This window comes from Lolium perenne, chromosome 1 (assembly GCF_019359855.2).
Source record: "Lolium perenne isolate Kyuss_39 chromosome 1, Kyuss_2.0, whole genome shotgun sequence".
NCBI lineage: Eukaryota > Viridiplantae > Streptophyta > Magnoliopsida > Poales > Poaceae > Lolium > Lolium perenne.
In genome coordinates this window covers 19,527,270-19,536,771 of record NC_067244.2, presented here as the reverse complement: position 1 = coordinate 19,536,771, position 9,502 = coordinate 19,527,270, and the positions used below count along the sequence as shown (strand labels likewise).

Here is a 9,502-nt window from a genome sequence, read left to right as displayed (position 1 = left end):
TCTAGTGATCATTAGACTATGTGCTAGCCATGTATTGTGTAGCATGCCCCCCTCCCCCATTGGTAATGGTTGCCACCCGTTGATGGCGCTTCCATCGACAAGCCGCATCATGCCCATACATTGCACATAACTGCTATGTCTCCGGTTTCCTCATGCTCATGTAGTAGGAGGTGGCTAGGGGTGTGCAAAACTAAAACCGGTGGAAACAGTTTCAAACCGGTTGGTGGAAGTAGTTTATTTTTCTTTCATAAATCAAATCTTCACTTCTACTTTAGTGATTTTTTTAACTAAACTAAAACTGGCCAAACTGTTGAATCGGTTTTACCCACCCCTATAGGTGGCAGCCATTCGTAAAAAGACCGAGCCATCAAGCCTGATTATTCAATTTGGAGATATACACGTGTGGTGTGCACTGCAGCTAGGTAATCCGACTATATTCAGATGAGCTAACTCAATTTAGAGCAGCCTAGCTAGCTAGCTGAATTACTCGTGTGCAAAAGAAAAGAAAAAAAAGAAAGGATGAACGATTGGTGGCTAATGTGGTTAGGGCATCTCCAGCGGCGCGACGCATTTTAGCGTCCGCGTGCGTCGGCCCTTTTGGTCGAAAACGATCACAGCGTCCGTTTGCGTCGGGGGTGGCTCCAGCGGCACGACGCATTTTTTTAGGACGAATCATTTTTTTAAACTGAAACATAATTTACAAAAACTGAAACATAACTTACATACTTGAAAACATAAAAAAAAAACCTAAAACGCCTACTGCTGCGCATCGTCGCCGTGCTGCTCCTCGTCGCTGTCGAGCAAGATGATCTCCGGTACGTCCCACGGCCAGCAGCCATCCAGGGGAGCGTACGCCGGGCGCGATCGCAGTGCTCGAGGTTGAGGAGGCTGCGGCTGAGGCGGCGGTGGAGGCGCCCAGGGCTGCGGCTGTGGCGGCGGATGAGGAGCCCAGCCATAAGGCTGTGGCGGCGGTGGGGGAGGCGCCCAGACATAAGGCTGTGGCGGCGGTGGGGGAGGCGCCCAAGGCTGTGGCGGCGGTGGAGGAGGCGCCGCCGAGTCCAGGAGCGCCTGTCGAAGGGCTTCATCGGCGGACAGGCCAGGCGGCATGACAGCGGTGGCGTAGCGGGGCAACGGCGGCTGCACCGGCGCGTCGTACTCGGAGACGAGGAGGCCGAGCTTGGCCATCTCGTCGTCCGTCATGTTGTCGGGGAACTCGAAGTTCCGGCCCTCCGCCATGGCCTGCTGCCATTCGTGGAAGACGAGGCCGACGTAGTCCTCGCTGTCGTCCCTCACCTCCTCGCTATGGTACGCGAGCGCCTCGATGTAGTCGTCGTCGTCGTCGTAGACGGCGTAGGCTTCGTCGTCGTCGTCCTCGTCCTCGCGGTCGTTGTGCTGCGGCTGCTCACGTCGCGTCGGCACCTGCTGACGACGCGTCGGCGCCTGCTGACGACGAGCCGGCGGTGCAGGGCCGAAGGGATAATCCCTGTCGCCCATGAAGCCAGCCCGTCGTCTGCTGTCCGTCTCCGTGGACAGGTACGTACGCCAACTCCCCGAGTCGATAGCGTACGCCGGATCGGCGCGGAGGTCCTCCGGCAGATATCGCCTCCTGCGCCGGATCTCCTTGGTCCGCTCAGGCTCGCGCGCAGGTACTGAAGGGATGGGCACCCGGCGGCAGCTGAGCCGCCAGCCGCCAGGCAGCTGCACGCCGGACCAGGCGTCGCACGGCACCCATTTGCCGTGCATGAGCCTCCCCACCGTGACGGGGAGCGCCACCTTCTTGCTGCCGCTGCCGGAGGCCTCGAAGTCGTTCTTCTTTCCCATGGCGCAGCGGCGGTTGTGGTGCGAGTGGAGCTGTGGGCGAAGGAGCAACGCGGCCGCTGGACTTTTAAGGGCGGCCGCGCACAGGATACGATGCCATTGAAGGCGGCGCAGAAGCCCAGCCGCCGCCCGCCAAGGTCTGCAGCGAACGGAAAGTCTGCGGCATTCATGGCGGAGGCAGCGGCACAGACGCGGAGGCGCTGACCGCGGAAGCGATGGCCGCGGAAGTGATGCCCTCCATGCAGGCTCGCTGCCAGGCGGGCCCGGTGGAGACCGCAGCGGACACTTTGCGCGTCCGCGCAGCGTCCGCCGAGACGCAACCTGGCGCACATTTGGGCCAGGTTTGCGTCTCCGCGGACGGCCCGGTCACTTTGCGTCGTGCCGCTGGAGAGGGTGACAGATGCATTTACGACCAAAGCGGACGCAAACGGTCGCTCAGGCGCCGCTGGAGATGCCCTTATGCGTTGAGGGATGGAGAAGAGTCGAAGACCAGTCGGTCATGTAGGCATGCTAGCTAGCTCGATTGCTTCAAAAACGCCAGCCCTTCTTTTTCCAACGGAACGAGTGATGCATTCGATTGATATGCTGCATATCACGGGCAGAAGAAACTATCGGTGATTAGTTATGTCAAGGTGGCGCCAAACCAAAATGTTAGGATCGCCAAAGTTTCGCTTATTTTGGAGTAATAAAATTGGGCTGACTGATTTGGCGCTGTTTCTGCCTGGAATTGTGGAGGCAGTTTAAATGGACTGCCAAATTTAGGTTGAGTGTCCTCCATATCTCGCCTGATGGGATCAGCCCGATTCAGATCGCATCTCGCCGCCGATTCATTTTTCTGTAAATTTTCTTCCTAGTAGGGATCAGCCCGATTCCTATCTCGCCGCCGCCGGCGCCACCCAGCTCAGCCTCGCTGCTCGCCGGCTACCCCCACGCAGCCTCCTTCTCACAGGCCGATTCCCCTACAGCCGCCGCACTCCCACGCCCGCCCCCGGTCGCACCCACGCCAAAACCCTAGCGCTCCACTACCGGCCGGCGTCGGCAACGAAGCAGGACGCCCTCGTCTGGCTTCTGCTCCTTCTCCGACCACCACGCGCGACATGGACCCCCTCGTCGGTGGTCCGGTCCGGTGCTCTCCTCCACGGCTCCGACCCATCCGCGCCGAGCTCACCCGGCCGTGCCCGCTGTAAGCTCCCGATGTGAACCCCTTTCCCTGTCCACGCCTAAAAACACAAGATTTCAGGCCGTGACGCTTAAAAGATGAGATTGTTAATGGACCACGGTCTTGCCGGCCACACAACTGTTTTGGATACATGTACCATCTATCACCATCAAGTCCAAACGATGTGAAACTGCCACATGTTCACAGATGCTAGTTTATTTTTCCACACACTAGGACAAATACCTAATCTACATGTGCTTGTCTGAAAATTTGACTGAACAAAAGCACGGGAAGGGTTTCTGATGCTTGTATATAAGTACGAGTTGATCGTATTGTTGAATTCATCTCTTGAAATTTTGACTCTTCACTGCCTTTTTGTGTGTTAATCCAGTGGACCTGAATGTTTTGATCGCAGGGGGATGTTCACCTGGAAATTCATGTACTGAATATCAACCAAGGATGGGCAGCGGCATGGCGGCTAGACCACGGTGGAGCTGATGCGGCCAGCCAACGAGCCATGGCTCTGGGACCCTGACGGTCGGTCGGATGCCGGTGTCCTTGGGGCCTCGATCATCTGCAAGTGCAAGGAGTTCAACCGGAAACAAGGTAAAATGCCCCTGCATACCGTTGGTGATATATACATGATTTTCCAGCAGTTCAATCGGAAACTAGGTGACAAGTTTTATTGCACTATCTATGTGGCTTGAGTGGAGTAGCTCTGGAGTCCATATCTTCTTTATATAAGAAATTACAGGCTTTCTAATATGTGTTCAGCTTCAGGTAATTTGGGGAATTTCCCCGCAAAAAAGGTAATTTGGGGAAATGGATAACATATGTTGTTCAAGAATGTTGTACTCTCATACACTTCTAGTGTGCACATTTGACAACAACATGTGAATTCAAAGAACCATGTCTCGTTGGATCTGTAACTAAAACTGAGTGGTCCTCAGGCGTGACACATCCACAAGAACTTTTATCGTTACTGATTCATATGGTTCAACTTAGTTACAACTCTATGTATTATTAGGGTGTTAGCTTTACATGAATTTTCATCTGCTTGGAGAATCTCCGTTATGTGTGTTTTGATAATTGTCAAAAAGAATTTGGCAAACATCTTCCCCTTTCATTAAACATAGTAACAAGTACAAGAGAGGTATATACAGTCTTTTATTACAAAGCTCGGAACGAGATACAAAAGTTCCTAGAACCCACAATTGTCTATGGTAAATTGCTTGACGTTGAAGTGTTCCCAAACAAATTGTAGTCTTCTAGCTATTTTTTAATGTGCTTTATTGCTAAATTTTGCTACATTTTTATGGTATTGTGTTGGTGGTGCAATTTATTATTATGCTGCCGAATTAATCACCTCCTTCACGAAACGCAGCTTGGGGTTGCCTCCATCCAGTGGCGACAGGGCACCCTCCTCCCCACGTTCTCCTCCTCCGCAGCAGGTTTTCACAATGCACTGGCTTCGTCCTCGACAGTAACAAGGCCATGAAAACGGTGAGACATCTACTATTCTCTCTATCCCTACAACAAACCGAGTTGCAGGAAGCCGACTGTTTGTAAAATGATACGATCTTGCGCAGCTTTTAGTGTTGTACGATTGGAACCTGTGAGCTTCTGTTTGTAGACCTTGTTTTAGTTAAAACGGGATATTGGATGCACAAACTAGAACACAACTATAATATGTAATATAATTAATGAAGATTTTCAAAAAACCTGAACAAATTCAAGTTATTCGAAGTAGAGGCTTATTCGGAAGCAAATATTTGTTACTCCATGGCCTATTTAAATGGACGTTCCTGAACATGGAGGATTTGTGAGCATTTCAATGCATAGTAGTAAAGGAGTATTGGAAAACTCGGGTATATTGTGCCCTCCTTTGATCTTTAGTCCAGGAAGGAACTATGCATTTTCAGGCATTGAGTTCACATTTTAATGCATAGTTTCTATATATATTATCTTGGTCTAAAATTGCAAAGAGATATTTTTGTTGTTCACTCAAAATAATTGATGAGTTTTTTTAACTATTTGTAGAAAGATGGGCTTGTTCTACTTGTTGCCCTCTTACATGTATTTAGATTTTAATGGTTTATCACATTTTCTTCTGTAGCTGATGCGCGCAATTTACTTTTATCTTGACTCCGCGTTGTTGTGTCGTATGGCAACAGTCGCAATTTATAGCCTTCTCGTCATCAACAAGTCTGGTCACTTATATAGTACAAAAGGTACCTTTGTGTAATCATCCTCCTCTTCTACATTACAAAAATGAAGTCTAAACAACCTGCGTATCTCTCAAGGACTATGGGTTGGCCTGGAGAATGGACACCAACGGCAGTCTACAATTTGCAAGCCACTGGCATTTGATGCATGCTATCTCGCATCAGTTGTCCCCTACCATTGGTTGTAACGGCATTGATATCCTAGGCCTGCAGCTTCGACCTCTAGTACTTCTTCCAATCTCTCGAAGGTATTTACTTATGTCATGTTTCTTGTAACTTGCTTGACAATTAGTGTCTGCATGGGTAGTTTCAGTATTTCTTTTAGTTGGAGAGGATTCCATATTAGTGGACTCGTGAATTATAGAAAAAATCCTGTGCTCCCTAGCTATCCATTTACTCCTTATCAGTGTTAAGGTTATGTTTTGAACACCAATTATGATAGTTAATCTACAGTTATGGCAGTATTAATTACTAAAGCATCTTCTATGAATTGCTCGCGATTAACTTCGGTCTTACAGAGGTGCAGGAAGAGAAAGGTTTGATCTTTGGCGTCCATGGCCACAACATAGCAACCGACTGGAACACGTAGAGCAGAGCTGATGTGGTCAGCCGACAAGCCGTGGCCCTTGGACCCTCACCAACTCAGCCATCCTCGGGCCCTTCCTATGTTGCACGGTTATATTTTTTTTCCAGCTGTTCAATCGGAAACAAGGTGCCAAATTGGTATGTTTCTGTGGGTTAAGTCCAGTAACTATGGAGTCCATAACTTTATATAAGAAATTCAAGACTTCGTATGTCAGCTTCATGAAATTTGGGGAAATGGATTATAGCGTCGACGCCACACCACGCCCTCTCCTACTCAGGCCTCCCCGCAGCCTGAGCCGAGAGTCGGGAGGCATTCAAAGCACCCCTGCCCCGTAGTAGGTCTGCTTGTTTGTTTTTCTTCCTTTAGCGGGACTGGACACAACCATGTACATCTTTATTTCTGTTTTACAAACATACTCGTGGCCATGCTTATTTTTGTCCGATGTAGCTGCCCAACAAGCTGCGGCACTAGGACCCTCGCCGGCTCCCTTGGAGCCTACACCATCCGCAAGCGCACCCGACTGTTGTGGATGTCTCCGGCTCCGGCCGCATTACCCGTCTCCAAGTTGGCACCCATCACCAACTGTAGATTGTATGGGTAATCTGTTGGTGGGAGACACATAGATTGAGCAGGAACAGCTCATCAGCTGGTGCCGACCACAACCATGCTCTTGCCTCCGCACCATGTGCCCTCCTTGTCGCAACCCTGCGTGGTGCTCCTAGTTGATGATTTATTGCTGGGCTTACACTAGACAATGTTGTTCAAGCAACAAGTCCGTCTGAAGGTGATGGACTTACTTCTGCTTACTTCTGTTGCATGTTTGAAAATTGTCCCTTAAAACTGGTACTAATAGGCAGGGCATACTGTAGTAGGATACATGGTATCTTGTGTTAGTTTATTAGAGGTTTTCATAGACGTGGACAAGTTTGTGGTCTTGGTGTGAAACAACACTATGTGGATTTTTAAAGTATTACGTGTCATGTCTTTGGTGGGTTGACATTTTTAAACTATAATGTGCAGATTTTACTTCACAGTATTTTCTAGTGTAAGTCTGCCTGCACTTTGAAGTGGGTTGTCTAAAAATTTGCAGCTGGAATATTTGATTCTTTTATTTATGGCATGTTAATTGGCCTGCAGCTGTTTTGTATGCACTATTCGTAGTAGATTTGTCAAAAGTTCATGTTCGTATTATTGTCTATTTATTTATTTATTTTGCTTAATTTGTTGCAGGCTTGCAGCCATCGGACCTGGAGAAATACTCAGCTAGGTCTGGGGCATAGCTATAGCAGTCCGTCCTGAACATCAGCAGTTTCAGCACTTCTCTGATGACCACTCCAAATATCTTCTGCAGCGGCGTCAGCGGTGATACAGGTGCATATCTCAGTTCACGAGTCTGTTGTACATCAGTTTGGAGACAATCAGACAACAATAATAACTTGCATGGGGATAATATTGTAACACTAGCAATTGAGCCCGCGATGTTTGGAAGTAGGCACCCAAAGTTTGTTGACCTATATGGTGACCAGCTTCCATCCAGGAAGTGTAGTTGATCATTATTGGAGCTCTAGTCCTACAAATAATCTGCCAATGTATGTCACTCAGTTCTAACTTAACTATCACTACATACCCATAGTATATAGAGTTCTAGTGTATTCATGTTACCTTTAGCTTAAAGTTTCTTCATGTGATATATGGCCCTCCACTTGCACATGATCTATATTCATGCATGCTGCCCAAGTGGTTTGAGTCATTTATGTCCTGAAATAGGAACTAGCTTTCTTTTGCCTTACCTTTTTTTTATGAAATTAATCATCAATTAGCGTGCCTTGAAACTCCTTGTTTCAGTAATATATGACAATGTTTATTTTGGCTTCCTTTTGAGAGTGCTCCCAGCCAACCATATTTTTGTAGTTGGTTACTTATCTTTGTAGTTGATTACCCAGATTATGCAATTATTTCTTTATGCAGATCTGGGATGTTTCTAAAACTTTCACTAGCTACAAAGTACCCTCTATGCCTGTTATGAGGAATATGAGTAGCACTATTAGGATTTATGTGATCGTCTGATGGAATCCCTTGAAACAAAAGCTCCATTCGTAGTAGAACACCCATCAGACTTTATCACAAATGTTGTCCCAAAGGTTCATGGTCGTGCTATGTTATAACTTTGTTCTTCACTTACTTTTCTCGTATGCATACAGTAACAAAACATAATATGTATGTGTGTAGTTCTATGCTTTTTTGTACCTGATGGTTCATTCTATTCAGTATGATTTTTTATTCTTTTCAATACCATGTTAGCCACCTGACAAGGCTGGTGCTTGGTGATTCGTGCATGGGTTTAACCACTATCCCTCCATTACTTACTTTGAAATGAACTTTGTTAAACTTGACTGCGATCCAGACCTATAGTTGTCTGTTAGAGTTGATTCGTTCTTATGCATTTACAAAAGTTTGGAATATGTCCTAATTCTTTTTATTCTCATGGAGTAGCAGAACCTTTGTGGTGTTGAAATCGCCCATAAATACAAAAAGTATGTGTACCAAGGTTCATAAATAGGAATGCCTTCTTTCTTCTTTCTATTTTCATATCAACATTCTAATTTTGTTATAATTAGGTACATTCCGTCACACCTATTGACCTATATATATTGACATCGTTGTAAAATACTGACCATGCTAAAAGTCCACACTTCTATCACTCGAAATCGAAATGAACTCGGGTAAACTTGATAATATCGTGTTCCTTAGAAACAAAATATTTCTAAACTAGACGGCGTTCTAGATTTGCAGTTAATAACAAATTAAACAACACTTGTAAGAATTTCCTAGATATGACTTTATTCTATAAATACCTTATACACCAAATACCCTTAGACAAGTTTTAGTCCATTCAAATGTTATGTAATGTAATAGTAGCCTATAAGTTTGAATTACAAATAGTGTTCTATATTGTATCATAATCCATGAGGCTAGTTTGACTCAGTGGTTGTTAACTGTTGTTTGTTGTTGTCTGTTGCAGGCCGTACTATACTGTCTGAATTACAAATAGTGTTCTATATTGTATCATAATCCACGTGAATGTGTTACTTGTTAAGATAGAATCATCTCGTTTATGCTTTATAGTGGCTTTGACTAGCTAGTTGCACACGACCTGTAATAAAAATGTAATTTTGTCTCTACCGATAGGTTCTTGTCCATCATGTTATATACTAGTAGCTCAAGTGACACAGGGCTTGATTGTAACGAGTACCCCATGAAGTGATAGTTTCATCTTGTTTTATCTTCCTTTTATTGGTCACAAAACCAACTAATGGAGAACCATTAATGCTGGTGTATTAGCGAGCTGATAACTGGCTAGATGCATAGTTTATATTTTTGTATGGAAGCATGATGTGTGAAACTGTTGATGGGGTTAATCTTAAATTCCCAAGCTATATTTGCCACCGTATTTATGCATGGTTGATGATTAAGAGTTCCCTGAGGGGATCGATGTTATTCGAGTTGGTGATTTTCCGTGTTAGTTATGTTAAACTTTGTAGGCTCCTTATCTAAAACATCAATTATATTGTCCTGGTAGATGCATAAGAATTACCTAGGGATCGATGTTATTGGAGGTGGAGATAATTTTTCCCCTTATCTGGCCAGGGGTGCGTGGGGTTGTCAAGGACAAGGGGACCTACTGCAAGAGGTAAATGGTTAGTTGCAAAAGAA

General features: G+C 46.1%; 1 protein-coding gene across 2 annotated transcripts; it reads left to right on the top strand.

Moving 5' to 3' along the window:
- Positions 1 to 2,345: 2,345 nt before the first annotated feature.
- On the top strand, positions 2,346 to 9,490 carry LOC127342793 (uncharacterized). 2 transcript variants are annotated; one of them, XM_071826339.1, is made up of 8 exons: positions 2,346 to 3,001; positions 3,393 to 3,583; positions 4,362 to 4,480; positions 5,094 to 5,208; positions 5,281 to 5,450; positions 5,721 to 5,925; positions 7,019 to 7,159; positions 9,437 to 9,490. In XM_071826339.1, exons 2-5 carry the CDS (start codon positions 3,475 to 3,477, stop codon positions 5,388 to 5,390), a joined length of 453 nt encoding a protein of 150 aa, XP_071682440.1. In that variant the 5' UTR covers positions 2,346 to 3,001; positions 3,393 to 3,474; the 3' UTR covers positions 5,391 to 5,450; positions 5,721 to 5,925; positions 7,019 to 7,159; positions 9,437 to 9,490. The 2 variants fall into 2 exon arrangements, with proteins under 2 accessions (XP_071682440.1, XP_071682439.1); XM_071826338.1 differs by having other exon boundaries at positions 5,721 to 7,159.
- Positions 9,491 to 9,502: the final 12 nt, after the last annotated feature.

Coding starts and splice junctions, on each gene's coding strand:
- LOC127342793 (XM_071826339.1), top strand. CDS start 3,475: ATGCGGCCAGCCAACGAGCCATGGCTCTGGGACCCTGACGGTCGGTCG. Junction 3,584..4,361: donor GGAGTTCAACCGGAAACAAG/GTAAAATGCCCC, acceptor CACGAAACGCAG/CTTGGGGTTGCCTCCATCCA. Junction 5,209..5,280: donor TCACTTATATAGTACAAAAG/GTACCTTTGTGT, acceptor GTATCTCTCAAG/GACTATGGGTTGGCCTGGAG.